The 19,343-nt window shown below is 43.8% G+C and overlaps 1 protein-coding gene across 2 annotated transcripts; it reads right to left on the minus strand.

Annotated features, from left to right (window-relative positions):
• Positions 1 to 240: 240 nt before the first annotated feature.
• On the minus strand, positions 241 to 3,767 carry LOC125524841 (pentatricopeptide repeat-containing protein At3g16610-like). Of its 2 annotated transcripts, none has more exons than XM_048689865.2 (3): positions 1,279 to 3,767; positions 1,104 to 1,172; positions 241 to 879 (listed from the first exon to the last, which is right to left on the minus strand). In XM_048689865.2, exon 1 carries the CDS (start codon positions 3,732 to 3,734, stop codon positions 1,434 to 1,436), a length of 2,301 nt encoding a protein of 766 aa, XP_048545822.1. In that variant the 5' UTR covers positions 3,735 to 3,767; the 3' UTR covers positions 241 to 879; positions 1,104 to 1,172; positions 1,279 to 1,433. The 2 variants fall into 2 exon arrangements, with proteins under 2 accessions (XP_048545822.1, XP_048545823.1); XM_048689866.2 differs by having other exon boundaries at positions 241 to 913.
• Positions 3,768 to 19,343: the final 15,576 nt, after the last annotated feature.

A 19,343-nucleotide genomic window follows, 5' to 3' on the forward strand; every position in this document is an offset into this window, starting at 1 on the left:
TTTCCAAAGCTTGCGACAGACTTGTAGCCAGCACGCGCGTCGCTCCTATGGTTCCTTTCTCATGCTCTCCTAGTCACCATGCATCATACACTCCCTCCATCCGAAAAAGGATGTCGCGTGTGTAATACAATGCTTATTTTTTTAAAGGCCCTCGTACACTCAAAGCTGTGAAACAAGGTCCCTATCTCCTTCCTTCATGCCCCGACCGTCGCCCCCTGCCACCCCGCGGCCAGCGACAGGTGAAAAACAAATGTTCTGCCATCAGATATATAAATAGTAAAACCGAAAAAATGAGTCCCACCACCTACTAAAATAAACGAGTGAATTAAACAAGGAGAGGCCGTCACCGAGGATTTCATTTTTTTAGGCCGAGCAAATATAAACTGGGCTTTGGCCTGCCCAGCCTAGTACAAAGAACAACTAAGAAAAGAGAACCAGAAGGTCGAGAGCCAGCTTCCCGCAAAGAAAAGAAAAAAAGGTCCAGGGTCATCCATCAGGCGAAGATCTTCTCCGGTGAGCGCCACGGCATGGACTTCCCTGGTGAAGCTCTGCTTCGCCTGAGCCTTAAAGCTGCGCCCTGCCATGTAGCGTGCGACGGTGACCGTCGCATTCCCTGTGCTCAGCCGGACAGTCATCATGATCCTTACTGCTGAGCAGTGTTTGCCGGTGTGGAGGGCAGAGGCCATTCAGTGGATGCCACACGGATTGGCTGGGTATTTTTGCAGACTCGGTTACATCCCACAGTCACCGCTCCTCCGAAATACAGGGATGGAACTGATCATGTCTTTGGCCTGCGCCGCGCGTTCCATCCTCTGCTGACCAAACTCTTATTAGGCTGATTGAAAGGTTTCTGTTTTGGCAAAATTTGGCGCCGTATTCCTGGAAGAGGAACAACAAACCAATCACTGAAACTCTGGAGGACAAGACATGAATTCTTGTTAACAATCAAGATGAGATAGTATTTCAAGGTGCTTTTTTAAACAAAATTAAAAAGGAAGCTATTCTATACCGATCAACTGAAAAAAAAATTGTTGCACAGTTAGTCTACCTCTAAATGATGACAAACATTATATGTACAAGCATGCGATCCGATTGAATCGTACCTGACAGATGTGTTTCACGCTTCCAGGTTAACCCATCCACCAAGAGTCTGCCCTGAACTTTTAGACGTTCTACATAAGATGTGTAAACAAAAAGTTGTATCATCAGAACAATGCCTTGGATGCCAAAGTGAAGGTAATTACATGTGATATACAAGTAGTTTTTATAGAATTTTACCTGTTTGGTGGGAAATGTCCATATAAATGATCACGGGCTGCACCGTGGATATTGTCGTATATACCAGCTGTGCCTCACTGTATACAGCATAGTGTTTTGGTACCAGACTGACCTACCGTTGGTAAAATACAACAGCAGTGAATCATGCTGGGACACTAAATCCAGCTATAACCAACTTCTTTCTGAGTGGCAGTTCTCCTAATTTGAGTTCGCAGACTATCAATCATACCCCATCTATTTGTTGATCCATGTACACTGATGAGGTGCAGATAAGGCATTTTAGTACCAGGATTTATGGCGATCAATTGGCTTGCCGCATGCTCTGCTAACTTATCATTGCCACTCAGTCTGCAACTGCTCAAGAGAGAGGTCCATATTGCTGAATCAGGTTCAAATGGCATTGACTTCACTAACCCTTCAGCCTCCTCAACCATGCCTCTCCTACAAAATAGATCAACCATGCAAGCATAGTGCGTTATATTAGGCACAATTCCATGATCACGTGTCATCGCATTGAAGAAATGTTTTGCTTCCTCCAAAAGACTCATGTGACTACATGCAGACAGTACACCAAGAAATGTGATATCATCAGGATCAACTTGTGCCCTCTTCATATTCTCGAACATTTCAATAGCATTTTCACCAAGGCTACTGAATGCATATCCATGAATTATTGTATTCCATGTAACCACATCTCTCTTACCCATCTGATCAAAAATATTCTGGGCTGCAACCATTTTGCCACATTTGCAATATAGGCTAATGAGTGAATTCTGAATTAGTAAACATAACTCGAGTCCAAGCTTGATAGTTGTGGCATGAAACTGCTGACCATGAACAATCATAGAATGGTGTGCAAAACAGCTTAAGAGGCTAGAAACAACTGACTCGCTTGGGCGCACATATGTTAATAGCATTTTCTTGTACATCCTAAGTGCATCATCAGTTAAACCATTTTGAGCGAGCCCGGTAATTAAACAGCTCCAAGTCACTGAATCATGAGAAGGTGATTCATTGAAGAGCCTGTAAGCTTCAGTAACCTTTCCTTGATGAAGAAAACCAGCTATCATTACATTGTAAGTGACAACAGTCCTCATGTGCATCCTATGAAAAAGGTCCAGTGCATCATCCAGATATCCTTCTTTCATGTATCCAAAGAGTAAAGATGTACAAGACATTACATCTGTTTGGGGCATACTATAAAACATATCCCGTGCTTTATCTAGCATTCCGTTGTCTACAAACCATGACATCAAAGCAGTAGCTGCTTCCACGTTCTTCTCAGGCATCCTTGAGTATAACTCAGTAGCATCAGTAATTCTTCCATATCTGATATAGCCATTAATCATCGAGTTCCACGAGACCTTATCTCTTTCAGTCATGGAATCAAAAAGTTCTCTAGCCTCATCAATCTTGTCTGCATAAATATAGCCACATATGATGGCATTCCATGAACCGACATGCTTACTGTCCAACTTATCAAACTCCAATTGTGCTTCATCGATGTCCAAGGAGTTACAGTACATCGCAACTAATGATGTCTCGATAATCAGGTCAAGAACAAATCCACACTTCACAGAAAACCCATGAATGCATCTGCCTCCTCCAATACTTTTCAGGCCAGCATAAGCATTCACAACCTTAACTAGAACCGCATTTGTGACTTCATCCCCATTCCTCATCAAACCTTTGAACAGTTCAATTGCCTCTCTGAATTGCTGATGGTGGACAAGCCCTCCTATGATGACACACCACGACACAGAATTCTTCATGGGCATCAAGTCAAACAGCTCTAATGCCAGGTCCACCTCGTGCACCGTAACATAGCCTTTTACCATGGCCGTCCAGGACACGACATTACGACCGGGCATCTGATCGAAAACCATGCGGGCGTCTGCTACCCGATGGTTCATCACGAGGCCTGATAGAAGAGCATTCCACAAGGCCACATTTGGAGCGTCGACACCGTCAAAGACCCGCTGCAGGCAGGCGAAAACCCCACAGCTGGCATACATGGTGACGAGTGAGGCGCCCACGAACACATTGCCCGTGGAGCAGGCCTTGAGCGCGAGGCCGTGGACGCATCGCCCCAGCTCCAGAGCCTCCAGCCACGCGACGGCCGACAGCACGGTGGAGAAGGAGGTGTGGTCCGGCCTGAGCCTGCATCGCCTCAACTCCAGGAAGGCGTATGCAGCCTCCTGGTGCGCGCCCTCCCGCGCGTGCGCGGCCATGAGGGAGTTCCAGGACACCACATCGCGCCGCGGCATTCCGTCGAACACCTCTCGAGCGGCGCCCGGCCTGCCGGCCCTCAGGTGCGCGCCCATCAGCCTGTTCCCGGAAGCGATGCCCTCGTCGTGGGAGGAGCCACAGAGCGCGCGCGCCGCGTCCGCCAGCGAGTTGGTAGGCCGGGAGTCCACCGTCCCGAGGACGCCGGCGCGCCGCGCCGTGACACGCATGCTGAAGAACTCCTGCGGCGCTCGTAGCTGGCGCGAATAGCAGTGTGCTCCTTTTTTTTAGGGAACGGCTTCGTAAAACAGTTCTTCATGGACCACACTTGGCGCGGCCCACCAACAAGTAATATCTTTAAAAATAAATATAAATATATTAAAAATTATATTTTCTACTAAATTTATAAATCAGTTTTTAAATAGGAAAATGTTATAGCTGCAAAAATAAATGTTCACGTACGTCATAATAAATGCTCCTATATTTAAAAGCTGTTGTTCACAAAATTAGAAAACAAATGTTCGCATGTGTGAAAATAAATGTTCTATATACTTCGGAAAAGCTGTTTTTCTAGAAAAAACTTCTGATCTATTCATCTTTAACCATGACAGTATAAAGAACACTAAAAATAATAAAATTTACATTCAAAACTGTAGGCCACCTAGAGATGACTACAAGCACTGAAATGAGCCTGAGACGAGCCACTGTCATCGCAAACTTAGTAGGTAGTTGGAAAGTCGTCGTGTTAAGGCCCATAGGACCAGCGCACTAGAACAACAACCGCCGCCGATGAAGAGTGGCGTAAATTAGAAAGATTCAACCTGAACACACACAAACATACACAAACGACAACCAGATCCGAGCAAATCCACCACAGATAGATCTGTCGAAGACATAACTCCACACACACCGACGGCTAGACGCACCATCAGGATGGGGGCTAGGCAGGGAGAATCTTATTTCATCTCCAGGGAGCCGTCGCCGCCTTGCCTTTCTGAGTAGGACACAAACCCCAACAAAACATCAATGAAGAGCCCTTCCATCGGTAAGGGGTAGGATCCACCGTGCCCCCATGGACCTAAGTCCATCGGACACTAGGCGGACCGGCGATGGCACCGACGGGAGGCAAAGGAAACCTAATCTTTCTTTGGAGAGGAGGCGGTTGTGTATCCTCTATTGTTCATGGCACTAAAAAGAAGAAATAAAATTTAATTAGAAAAAAATGTTCATGTATTACATATAAATGTATGTATATTTCTCGAAAAGGCGATAATTAAAATGTTCATGTATCCTAAAAAACTGTCATAAAATTAAGGCTTATGTATAAAAATGTGTTTATGTGTATCAAAATAACTTTTATGTATTTAAAAATACATATTCATAAATTGACGAAAAAAGAATAAGAGGTAGAAAATGAAAAGTTAGAATTTATACTATAAAAATAAAAACCTGCAAATAATATAAAAATGATAATAATGAAAAGGGGAAAGGAGAATAAATATAAATACAAATACACCGAAAAATAAATAATAACATGATCAAATTAGGCTTGATCAGCATACCGTGGGAGGACATGGACGTTGATAGTCATATTTCCTGCAATTGGTGGTAAACTGGATTTCCGTGAATAACAACATGCTTTTTTTTTTTGATAATCGAGTAACAACATGCATGTGGAGGAGATGTAAGCCTCATGACAGGCCCACAAGGCTCGACCCGATATTGCAAAAGGCCCGGCTTGCGAGTTACTTTTGTATGTGCTTGACGGGTGTGTTTTTTGCTAGTTTTCCGAATATCCATTTCTGAGCACAGACTCATCTACATCCGGTCAAGAAAACATTCACACACAAAAATTCAAAAAAATCTATCTTTTTTATCATGGAGAATGATATGCGCTCCAATTTCAGATTATTTGGATACATGAGTAGTTCTCAGCAAAAACTGGCAAATTGGATCAGAATAGTAAACTTTTTTACATACCCTAATTTTGCCTTTTTTTTCCGAGAGCTACTCAGATGTCCAAATAATTTAAAATTTGAAGCGCACCTCACGCACTAATTATCTACCATGCAAAAGATAACTAGACTTTTTTAATTATTCTAGTATTTGTTTTGATTTTTTCCTTTATCGCGGGGGCAGGTGAGCCTGGCACCGAATCTCTGCTCTCCTAGTTTTCATCTCTATCTCTATCTTTTCTACTACTTAATTAAAAAAAAGTTTTATGTTTCACTTTTCTTCTCACCACCGCTTCGTCCAACCTTTCCTGTATAACAATCAATCACCTAAATTAACTTACATTCTGAACTAATTCCATTTTAATTTACTTGCCGCAATTCTCGTCAAAATATAAGGTAAATCACAGGCAAGATTTGATAAACATTAATTTGCATAATCATATAAATATGGGCATGTAAATCGCAAGCTAACGTACTAGAATGTTTATATCTCTTTTCAACGCACGGGCATTGTACTAGTAAAATAAAAAATGGTTTATTACTCTCGGCTTCTGCATTAAAGATGCACACAAGACACTGAAAATCCAAGCATGTCACGGTAACTTCTACCTTTTTCTTTTTAATTGTAGATGATGCTATCTTAGCGATGTCACCTACGATAATTGCTGAGTTGGAAGAGGAAGAAATAAGGGGGGGGGGGGGGTAAAAAGGTTGCGTTCTCCTAAGAATTTTTTTATGAATATATTTTGAACCATGCACGAGAACTGCATGTGATTTATCAAGGAGAATGAAAACGAGGGACAAAACCCCAAGGAGCACAAAAATACACGACCAAAGGATCTAAAAAAAACCCTCGCCAAACTCTTCCGGACGCACAAACAATGAATGAAAAAAAATCAAATGTTGTTATCCGATGTATCAATCAACCCATTAGGGAAAAAGGATCATTTTAGCAATCCTTTGAGGCAAAGAGGCTCTAAAAGAAATAATGCACATCTGTCGTTATCCTCCCCTTCAAGAAAAGATTAGGGTTCCTTTGCCTCCCGTCGGCGCCGCCGCTAGTCCATCTCGTTTCCGGTGGCCTTAGGGCCATGGCGGCGCGGTGGATCCCGGCCCTTGCCGGCGGGAGGGCTCCGTTTTTAGATGTTTATTCAAGTTTTGTTAGGTTTGTGTCCTTCTCGGGAAGACGAGACGGCATCGGCTACCTAATAAGGTCTTCCCCACCTAGTGCTCGTTCCGGTGATGTGTCTAGCATCGTCGGTGGGCATGTAGAGGTGTGTCTCCGACAGATCTATCCTTGGTGGATTTGCTCGGATCTGGTCGTAGTTCGTCTACGTTTGTGTTTCTTCAGGTTGAATCCTTCCGATCTACGCTACTCTTCATCGGCGGCGGTTGCTGTTCTACTGCGCTGGTCCCATGGGGCCTTAGCACGACGACTTCCCGATTGTCTACTAAAACAAGTTTTGCCCGGCTTCGACGAGGAGGAGCGATCACGGCGGCGCGCCTTCGGCTCGCTTCGGTGCTTTAGCGTCGCTAGGTGGTCTACGGACCTAAATGTAATTTTTGTTATTTATGGTGTTTGTTGTATTGCCATGATTGAAGATGAATAGACACTAGTACAAAACAGGGCTTTGGTCCAGGCTGGGTCAGCCCATTAGTCCCGGTTCAGTCCAGAACCGGGACCAATGGGGGCATTGGACCCGGTTCGTGAGCCCAGGGGGCCGGCCGGGCCACGTGGGCCATTGGTCCCGGTTCATCTGGACCTTTTGGTCCCGGTTGGTGGGACGAACCGGGACCAATGGGCCTCGCTCCTGGCCCCGGTTCATGCCACCAACCGGGACCAATGAGGTGCCTATATATACCCCCTCGCGTAAGAGCAGAGCACACTGCTCTGTTTTTTTCTGGCCGAGGGGGAGAGGGCTTGGTGGTGCTCTAGCTCACCTCCTATGCACACAAGGTGTTCGATGGAATGCCTGAGCCACACTACTTAAGCTTTCTCCTCTCCAAGCTCGACCTCCAAGCTCCATTTTCCTCAATATTTGTCTAGATTTAGCGGTCCGTCACGCTCCGTCCCCGTCTTCACCATCGTCGATCACCCGCGCCGAGCTCATCACCGGCACCACCGTGGTGAGCCTCTTGTTCTTATCTTCTTTCTGAAAAGAAAAATATTCTTACTTGTATGTTTACATAGATACTTGTATTATTTTCTTATTTTTATTATTGCATCTTATATAGTGTGAAGATCACAAGATAGTTTGGTTAAATTGCATTACTTGTAAGTCCAGTTAACATGGATGCTTATGATGCAAGAGCAACAGCAAAAGTGAAAATTTGGCACAAATAGGTAGTTGTGTAACTAAAATAGGTAGGAGGAGAGATAGCTCTTATGTCACAAAAAAGTTGTATCAAACCTTTTATGTCGGATCTAGAACAAACCAATCGGTATCGCCATCATACAGCCCAACCGTGGCTCGTGATGCATATATATGCATATCAAATGCACGGTTGGACGTATGATGGCGAATCCGAATGATTTATATTCAGTCGATGAACTGGTAGATGTATGCAGTCGATGAACTGGTAGATGTATGTAGTTGATGAACTGAAAGACTTATGCAGGGAAGGCGAGAGGTGGGCTAGCTATATATAGGGTCGTCTGGCTCACAAAGTGATTGTGGTAGTTTCGATCCAACGACTCACATGAGCTAGGAAGAAACACACCCTTGATCCAACGACTCGCAAGAGCTAGAAAGAAACACACGATCCATGTGATTCTTCCTGATTGGTGGGATGCACATTAGTACCCACTCCGGACTCCGAAACCCTGATACTCGGAAAGAGTTTGTCCAGTTTGTACACGAAGTGCGTCCAGTTTTTGCCGTGACCCTCTCTACTCTTTCGCGCATGCTATGCGGGTGATATGATGATACCATGCCAAGTTTCAACATTTTCAGGATTCATTTTGTAGTGATTTTCAATTTCACGGTCATTTAGCTCTCTAAACAATTAGGTAAATGACCGAAAAACAACAAATGATGTCAGAACATGTTGGAAATTGATGACGCCGCTTTAAATGCTGCATACTGAACACAAAAGAAGTCCGGAGTTTAAATAAGTTATTAAAAATAAAAAAGAGGTGCAATGCTGGTTAATTTGCTTCAAGCCATTCGGAATAGTGTAGACTGCACTGCACATAGCTCAGTGCAATCTATGCTATTCCGCAAGGCTTGAAGCTAATCAACATGTAGGTGAGCATTGCAACTCTTCGTCATTGTCTGTGAACTCACGGCTTATAAACCGCTCATACTGCCTCTCTCTTGGCGAGGTGGGACTAAAAACAGCTTGCCATAACCTCATTAGTACCGGTTCGTGGTAAGAACCGGCACTAAATGGTGATGGTGGGGCCATAGCCTGACCGCAGGCTGATGCAGCCTCTTTAGTACCGGTTCGTGGCATGAACCGGTACTAAAGGTTCGCCACGAACCGGTACTATTGATCGCCGCCACGAACCAGCACTAATGTACACATTAGTGCCGGCTCTAATTCAAACCGACACTAATGTGCTTCACGTTTGACCCTTTTTCTACTAGTGACTTTCTATCTTTTTGTGCAGATAGGGATATCCATTTCACCTTGTTGCTATTGTGACCATTTGGTGAACTGCACAAAACACTTTTTTTGGAATGAGTGTCTTGTGCGGTTCAACTAAAATGTCATGTGGGCAACATCTCTCAATTTTGGTGGAACTGTACAAAATGGTGATTGGAGTTCCCAAAATCTACGCCAAGTTCTGTTGGTAATCTCGTGCAACATTTTATTAGCCATTGCAAGATGGAGCCGTCACTGTCACCACAATGGCACTTTACTTTAGTGGAACTGCACAAAAGGATAAGAAAATTATAGTTGCACCTTACATGAGCTGGATAGCCAACCTTAATTTTCCTCAATTTTAGTGCAACTACTAAAGAAGAACCTGCCAGCTCACAAGAGCAAGTACTTCTTGCTAGCTGAATGATGCAATCTTTGCTTCATTTCAGGTGAACTGCAGAAAAAGGTGCATGAATTGAATCATGGAACTCCAGGCAGACCTCATCCAAGTAGAGCTGGAGGTTGAGTTCAAGGAGGCCGCTATTAAAGCGAAATCATGCTCTCCTGTTTCCTTGTTTGTGCTGCACAAACATGTTGTGCAAACAGGAATACTCAACTACAGATGTTGTGACGGTCAAGAGCATTTGCCAAGTTCTTCGATTGTATGACATGGCTAGCCAAGATGGATTTAATCCCGATATTCACTTTATCAAAAGGCTCTAATGGGTTGGTTCTGAATCTTGCAAGCTAGGAATCAGTGAGATGTGTAGGCATCTTTGTTGTACTTATTATTTGAATCTTATTTGTTGGTTCTGAATCTTGCAAGATGGGAATTAATGAGATGTGTAGGCATCTTTGTTGTACTTATTATTTGGATCTTATTTGTTGGTTCTGAATCTTGCAAGCTGGGAATCAATGAGATGTGTAGCCATCTTTGTTGTACTTATTATTTGGATCTTATTTGTTGGTTTTGAATCTTGCAAGCTGGGAAACATGACATGATGATGCAGAGGACAACAACCATAACAAACAGTTCAAACTTGGTAGTATTATCTTTGTGAAAGCGCGACAAATGTGCTGATCGTGTGCGTCCTGAGAATAATAATTCTAATTGTTGTGCATGTTGATCCTGTGGCACTGATAGAACGAGTGAATGCATTGCTTGTTTTAAGTACAAATTTCTATTAAAGCTAATTAAATTTAAGTAAAGCGACCACTAACTCCTGTTATTATAGTACCAATACAGACCCGCTCGTGAACTGACGTGTGGCTGAGGGTGCATCTTCTGCTGGGCGTGCAGCGGACGAGGGAGGGGTTGTAACTGTTGTCGCCTGTACACACTCAGCTTACTGTTGAATCCAGTTCCCCAAGAGCTGAAAAATGAACTGCTGCCGCCACCTACACACTCATTCACTCGAAGAGACTCCAATGGTGATCCAAGGGGTGAGCCTGCTGGATATGGACTTCAGCAAGGAGTTCCCCTTTGAGTTCGCCGTTTAGTCCTATGGCTGCACCAAGTTGAATGTGATGTACACCAACGATACAGACTCGGTGAAGCTCTGCCTTGCCTCAGTCCTATGGCTGCACTAGGTTCTGGAGTATTCGCCCGTTTCATCGGCAGCGCCGACTGCACCTTCGCTACAATGGAGAGAAGGAAGAACGCGACGATTCGGCCATCTGGTGCAACAAGCTTGTCGACATCCAGAAGCAATACAAGATCATCAGCAACGGGCATGAGAAGGACTCCGTGGTTGACCTCGCTGAGACCATCATCAACCTCTGATACGCCAACACGAAAGAAGACGACCTGAACACGTGGGAGGTACCTCTGAATCTAGCCTACATAACCTACGCGGCCAAGGACGCATACACATGGTACGACATGTACATGCAGATCTTGGACATGAGGGCGTGTCTGCTTCCCGTAACCGACGAGTACACGGATAGCCGCAACGTCATGATCAAGCGTGCCAGGAAGGTCTAGATGTTGTACTTTATCTGTTTATAAGAACCTTTATCATCTGAGTGTTTCATGCATTAGCCTATGTGTCGTAATTATCTGTTTTGTCCGAAATATTTCTTTTAAGAACCCATTAACCTGATTGCTTTTTTTAGTGGCTATTTGCTTATGTATGTAAACTAGTTCACTTGTCCGTAAAAAAACTAGTTCACTCGGCAGCCGTGCATTGAATCTCCTTCTCCCAACATATTCCCCTCCTCAGGTGGACCCAGCAGGTCTCTAAATTTTCTCCCACTTTCTTTCTCGATGTAAATTGAGTTTTCTCCCAGTACTTTTCCCTAGAACCAACTCAACTGTCCCACGTCTAGCATAAAAAATAATAATACCCCACGTACTATTAACTCATCAAATTAAAATGATATTTTATTTCGTAAGCTGAAAGTTCTTACAAAATAATAATAACAATTGTTTATATATAACTTGGCAAGTTAACTCCTAGTGATTGCGTACATAAGCTTGCAAAGATTTTACTGACGTGCAATCATGTGTTTATGTTTTTATAACATTTCTCCGTCTAGCCCAACATGATATTTTCACCCAGCCCAGCAGGTCCGCGGATTTCGAGAAAAATGCAAATGGGATTTAAATGGGCTGCATAGATGCTACATCATTGTTTCACCCAGCCCACCAAATGGACTAAAAAAACAAATGGACTGACAACTGGGTCCATGGCCACAACCCAGTTTTTTTGTGATTTGCCAAGTAAGTCACTTTGTTAGGCCTGTTGGGCTGCAAATCTTTCAAGACGAGGAGAGCTTCATTCGGCTGGCCGAGAAAATGGCCTATCAGTAATGAGAAATGGGCTGTATATTTTTAAAACACATCAAACCAGCAATTAGTTTCAAATATCTTTTTTCATTTAGAGATTTTAAATTACATTATTTTTTATGCGTGGAGAATTTGTTGGATTTTATATCGATATACATTTATTTTTAAAATCAGTTTGAATGTGAGTCGAAATTTCGGGATTAAAAACAGTTCAGACTGCACCGAAATATGCAAAATTTCGTATAATTTTTTAACGATGGCAACAATATGGGTTGTAATGCTAACAAAAAGAATGTGGGCTCCAAAAAGACCTTAATAATTAGCAAATGGGCTGTAAATTATCTATACCTATACTAATTACAGACTCCCAAAAACTAATCGTTCAACCGTTGGGACCAAATTTTTATGGTGTGGATTAACTCATATAATCCTTGACTAACAAGATTAATTGCAGGTCCCACAATCCTGCCACTAGTGTAGAGATGAAAACCAGCCTTTAATCATAAGGCCCACAAGGCTTCCACGGTTGTAGAGATGAAAACCAGCCTTCACGCAACAATGAATCTAGATAAACGATCCAGCCAGCCAAACCTCTCCCCAATTCCATTGGTTCTAAACTCTGCCCCGAGAAGGATTGGCTGCAATCCATCTTCATTGGTCTAGCGGAGATGGAGATCCTTTCAATCTTCATATAGTGCGATGGTTTTGGTATCCGCTTCGTCCAACCTTTCTTGTATAACAATCAATCACCTAAATTAACTTACATTCTGAACTAATTCCATTTTAATTTACTTGCCGAAATTCTCATCAAAATATAAGGTAAATCACAGGCAAGATTTGATAAACATTAATTTGCATAATCATATAAATATGGGCATGTAAATCGCAAGCTAACGTACTAGAATGTTTATATCTCTTTTCAACGCACGGGCATTGTACTAGTAAAATAAAAAATGGTTTATTACTCTCGGCTTCTGCATTAAAGATGCACACAAGACACTGAAAATCCGAGCATGTCACGGTAACTTCTACCTTTTTCTTTTTAATTGTAGATGATGCTATCTTAGCGATGTCACCTACGATAATTGCTGAGTTGGAAGAGGAAGAAATAAGGGGGGGGGGGTAAAAAGGTTGCGTTCTCCTAAGAATTTTTTTATGAATATATTTTGAACCATGCACGAGAACTGCATGTGATTTATCAAGGAGAATGAAAACGAGGGACAAAACCCCAAGGAGCACAAAAATACACGACCAAAGGATCTAAAAAAAACCTCGCCAAACTCTTCCGAACGCACAAACAATGAATGAAAAAAATCAAATGTTGTTATCCGATGTATCAATCAACCCATTAGGGAAAAAGGATCATTTTTAGCAATCCTTTGAGGCAAAGAGGCTCTAAAAGAAATAATGCACATCCGTCGTTATCCTCCCCTTCAAGAAAAGATTAGGGTTCCTTTGCCTCCCGTCGGCGCCGCCGCTAGTCCATCTCGTCTCCGGTGGCCTTAGGGCCATGGCGGCGCAGTGGATCCCGGCCCTTGCCAGCGGGAGGGCTCCGTTTTTAGATGTTTATTCAAGTTTTGTTAGGTTTGTGTCCTTCTCGGGAAGACGAGACGGCATCGGCTACCTAATAAGGTCTTCCCCACCTAGTGCTCGTTCCGGTGATGTGTCTAGCATCGTCGGTGGGCATGTAGAGGTGTGTCTCCGACAGATCTATCCTTGGTGGATTTGCTCGGATCTGGTCGTAGTTCGTCTACGTTTGTGTTTCTTCAGGTTGAATCCTTCCGATCTACGCTACTCTTCATCGGCGGCGGTTGCTGTTCTGCTGCGCTAGTCCCATGGGGCCTTAGCACGACGACTTCCCGATTGTCTACTAAAACAAGTTTTGCCCGGCTTCGACGAGGAGGAGCGATCACGGCGGCGCGCCTTCGGCTCGCTTCGGTGCTTTAGCGTCGCTAGGTGGTCTACAGACCTAAATGTAATTTTTATTATTTATGGTGCTCGTTGTATTGCCATGATTGAAGATGAATAGACACTAGTACAAAACAGGGCTTTGGTCCAGGCTGGGTCAGCCCATTAGTCCCGGTTCAGTCCAGAACCGGGACCAATGGGGGCATTGGACCCGGTTCGTGAGCCCAGGGGGGCGGCCGGGCCACGTGGGCCATTGGTCCCGGTTCATCTGGAGCTTTTGGTCCCGGTTGGTGGGACGAACCGGGACCAATGGGCCTCGCTCCTGGCCCACCACCATTGGTCCCGGTTGGTGGCTTGAACCGGGACCAAAGGCTCCCCTTTAGTCCCGGTTCATGCCACCAACCGGGACCAATGAGGTGCCTATATATACCCCCTCGCGTAAGAGCAGAGCACACTGCTCTGTTTTTTTCTGGCCGAGGGGGAGAGGGCTTGGTGGTGCTCTAGCTCACCTCCTATGCACACAAGGTGTTCGATGGAATGCCCGAGCCACACTACTTAAGCTTTCTCCTCTCCAAGCTCGACCTCCAAGCTCCATTTTCCTTAATATTTGTCTAGATTTAGCGGTCCGTCACGCTCCGTCCCCGTCTTCACCGTCGTCGATCACCCGCGCCGAGCTCATCACCGGCACCACCGTGGTGAGCCTCTTGTTCTTATCTTCTTTCTAAAAAGAAAAATATTCTTACTTGTATGTTTACATAGATACTTGTATTATTTTCTTATTTTTATTATTGCATCTTATATAGTGCGATGTTTTTTATTCTAAAAGACCGCATATTGTTTCCGATTTTAACGTGACAGCACTTGTTCCAAAATGACTTTGTTGATTGTTTGTGTGCGCCTTCGCAAATCGGACTGCAAATTTACCACAGCCTGTTGGTGCCATGTCATGGCACCAAGCCAAGTTTCATTATTTTCATGCGTGTTTTGGATTTACAAGAATTAAAAAACTAAGTTTCTCAATGTTTCCAACCCAGCCACGACACCCAGAATTTTGAATTTCATTCCCACTTCCTGCATGGAACCTAGAAATTTACCCGAGGACACACATGTTATTTTTCAACCAACTTTGGTGCACTGGAACATGTGCTTGTATTTCAAATTTGAATTATGCACACAAAGGTGACACGTTCCCTCCCAGAACCACGAGCCTTCTTGAGAGAAGCTCCGATTTGCAAGAAGCTTATACCAAAATTTGTTCCTATTGGGCCAAATTTTTTTACCACGGCATGGTACTACCATGACATGACACCATGCCAAGTTTCATGATTTTAAAACCAAGTTTCTCAATGTTCTCGACCGAGCCACGATGCCTAGATGTTTGAATTTTATTCTCATTTTTTGCATGGGACTTACTCCCTCCTTCCATCTATATAGGGCCTAATGTGTTTTTCAAGACAGCCTTTGACTATTGACAAGATTAATAGCACATGAGATGTATACTATGAAAATTATATTATTGGAAGCTCCTTTGACATACAAAATTGAAGGTATGCTTTGTGTAAGTTGCATGTCATATATTATTGCTCTAACATTTGGTCAAAGTTAGCCTCGAAAAATGCATTAGGACCTATATAGATGGAAGGAGGGAGTAGAAATTCACTCGAGGACACAAATGTGATTTTTGAACCAACTTTGGTGCACGGGAGCATGTGCTTGTAGTTCAAATTTGAATTATGCACATTAAATGACCAAAAACTCAATTAATGTGTAAATAAGGCCAAACGAAGCCGGAGTAATTCCAAAATTTAAAGGGCACTCATGTAGTTCTATGTTGCCTTTGTAAATAAACTCAAGGGGGAGAACGTATATCGTTTCGCACTCAAAGGTGGCACGTTCCCTCTCAGAACCACGAGCCTTTTGAGAGAAGCTTCGGTTTGCAAAAGCCTATACCAATATATGTTCCTATTCGGCCAATTGTTTTACCACAACATGGTAGTACCATGACGTGACATCCATGCCAAGTTTCATGATTTTCAGACGTGTTTTGGATTTACAAGAATTTTAAAACCAAGTTTCTCAATGTTCTTGGCCAAGCCATGGTGCCCAGATGTTTTAATTTTATTCTCATTTCTTGCATGGGACCTAGAAATTCACCCGAGGTCACAAATGTGTTTTTTCAACCAACTTTGGTGCACGAGAGCATGTGCTTGTAGTTCAAATTTGACTTATGCACATTAAATGACCAGAAACTCAATTAATGTATAAAAAACGACAAATGAACCCGGAATAATTCCAAAATTTAACAAGGCACTAATGTAGTTATATGTTGCCTTTGTTAAGCAACTCAAGGGGGCAGCGTATATCGTTTCACACTCAAAGGTGGCACGTTCCCTCTTAGAACCACGAGCTTCCAAATCAGCCCAATTTTTTACCACAACATGTTAGTGCCATGACATGACACCATGCCAAGTTTCATGATTTCCAGGCGTTTTGGATTTACATGAATTTAAATTCAAAGTTTCTCGATGTTCTCGGACGAGTCATGACGCCCAGATGTTTGAATTTCTTTCTCATTTCTTCCATGGGACCTAGAAATTCAACCAAGGACACACATGTGATTTTTAAACCCACTTTGGTGCACTGGAGCATGTGCATGCAATTCATATTTAGATTATGCACATTAAAAGTCTAGAAACTCAATTAATGTATAAAAAGGCCAAATGAACCTGAAATAATTCCAAAATTTAACAGGGCACTCATATAGTTCTATGTTGCCTCTGTAAATAAAATCAGGGGGAGGCAGCGTATATCGTTTCGCACACAAAGGTGACACATTCCCTCTCAGAACAACGCGGCTTGTTGAGAGAATCTCCGGTTTTGTAAGAGGCTTATACCAAAACTTGTCCCAATTCAGCCAAAAATTATACGTATGAAAACATGGTTTAGATTATCCCAAACATCTCGCTACCTAGACCAATAATGTACTATGATTTGAATTCAACATAAAATGGATACAAATATTTGAATTGGAGAGCGTATGGTACATGTAGTTCATAGTGAAATATGATTACTGTTATATGTATGTTTTTTGTTATCAAGATAATATTTAAATTATTGTATTACTTGACAACAATCATATTCAAATAAGGAAAATTGATTCAAATTTAGTCCACATGGTAGACGACAATATATATGTTCATATGGTGGAGTGAAATGTTCATATATGATGGAAGATCAAAATGTACGACTACATCAATTATAAACCGCAAGGCCACCTAACGATATATTCGAATTCAACATAACGTGGATTCAAAAATTGAAATTCGAGATAATGGCATCTGTAATCATATAAAAAGGGACATTACTCTTTCTTTGGTGGGAATTGATTTGTTTTTTGTTGTTGTTGAGGGAAGTGCGAATTGATTTGGTACTGTGCAGGGTAATCTTGTTCTCCCGATTTTTTTTACATTTTTCTTGTAGTTTTTTCAATGGCATCTATAGCAATATAGTAAAAGGGGACATGACTCTCTTGTGTCTTGTATGAATTGTTTTTTTACACATTAAGTTTGTTCTGCCAAACAAGGAATCCGCACCTTGTTATCCCGAATTTTTCAAGCTCGAGTATCTTTTATCTCACCTGCTTTGAAACTCCCGCTTCTTCAACCCACGCCGCGCCTTGTTATCCAGAAATTTGGACGCGTGCGAGAACTCCCTCCTCATTCGAAATCGCTCCTGCAGCCCAGACACGCGAAATCCCCCTTCTACCCATCAGCCGGAAATGAAGCTCCACGTTGCGGTGTCAAAACCGGTGGGGGTACGCTAGTAACTTACCCTACATTTCGGACAAGCGCGTCCGTAAGCTTGGCTCCCCCCTCCCCCTTCGCCCCCCCATTCCTACACTGAGGCCGCCAAAACCCGCGAAACCCCACGCTCCTCCTCGGCCTCCCGATCACCGCCCAGCCGGAGACTCTTCCCCGACTACGTCGTCCACCGCAACAGCTCGCCGTCCCTCATCCACCGCACCGGATGAGGATCCGTTGTCGATCTCATCGTCCTGCCGGATCAGCCGCCCCATCCTCCACCTCCAAGGAGCTGCCCCGACGTTCGCCTCATCTATCACGCCACCTCAATCCCCACAGCGTCGTCTTGACCTGTCCCATCGGAACCGCAGCACCCTCACCAATTCCTTCGATGAAGCCGAGGCCAACTTGGCGCCACCAAGGAGGTTCTGCACTCACCGCTGCATTTTATCTTTTATTCGATCTCACGGGGCTGCCGGTGCTCGATACCGAGCAGACATGGTGTGTCTCCATCGACGGCACCGTCGCCGGCCACATCATCCACGGCGTCTCTCCCCCATGTCGTTGCTTCCTCGGCGGCGACTTCCACAACAGCACTAGCTGCAGCTGTTGCGGCTCTGTTCTTGCTGTCGATCGCGCTGCTGCACTGCTCCTGCTTTTGTTCGTGCTGCGCTGCTGCACGACCTCCGGCAGCTACAGGAGTTGCTTCTTTAGCACTCGCTCGCGGTGCTACTACACGACTTGCTCTCTACTAGTGCATTCACTACTCGAGTGTCTGCTGATTTAGATCACTGCTTCTCTGCTACTAGTGCTCGAACGCCCTAAACATCTATTGCAATGCTCTGTTACTAGTTCAATCAGTTTCGATAGTAAAATTCAGTTTCGACTGTGAAGTTCATTTTCTTCAGTTAAGTTCAGAGTGAATAGTACTTACAGCATCTGTCGGAGTGGCCGTGGCGCGGCTGATGTGTTTTACATCTAGTACTTTTTGGTGATGTATTTTACATCATCTATTGCAGATGATATTAGGGTCCCACTTCAGATTAACGTTGTCTGTCTTGTCATGCTTCAGCCTCGTCGCCGTACACCTTAGCGGAGCTGCTCCAACGACGGAACCGTCCATCACAGCAGAGCACTACCCTCGGTGCCGTTTCTAGAGGCCTCGGATCTTCTTCCCCACCTCCGACAGTCACACCAGCATCATCACCATCCTCCACGTCCAACCCAATGATGATGTGGTCCACAAGGCTATGCCAAAGAGGTTGTACACTCATCGCATCACTTTGTTTCTCCATTCCTCTATTCTTCCAATTCATGTGAGCCCAACACCCAGGTTGACTAAAATCCTATGTTTCCAAATGCTCTGTTTTGCACGTGCATTTCTATCATATTCCCGTGTTTTTCCTGTCCCTTCATTTATAGAATCCTCCAATTCTAAGGAGCCCTTACAGATTTACTTCATTTTCAGATAGGCATCAAAGAAAACTATGTGTGTTATGTCCTGCTCCTGCCATGTCGTCATCCACCCCACCTGAGGTGCACCATCGACAGAAGCATTCACTGCAGCAGATATCCCCCCTGCAGACTTCTTTTCGCCGCCTCAGATCATCTTCCCCGTTGCCGGCAGCCACGCCAACTGCATTACCATCATCGACTGAGCAGATGAACCTGAGGACTACACAGTTCTGGAAGAGAGGTCGCAGTCTTTCGTGTTTGCTTACGTTATACATCGGTTATTATTACCTGCTACTTTATCGTTCAATCTTGAGTTTTGAATTGCCCATGGGTCTCATATCGAGC

The sequence above is a fragment of the Triticum urartu genome, chromosome 7A (genome assembly GCF_056163025.1).
Source record: "Triticum urartu cultivar PI428250 chromosome 7A, HENAU_Tu73, whole genome shotgun sequence".
NCBI classification, from domain to species: domain Eukaryota; kingdom Viridiplantae; phylum Streptophyta; class Magnoliopsida; order Poales; family Poaceae; genus Triticum; species Triticum urartu.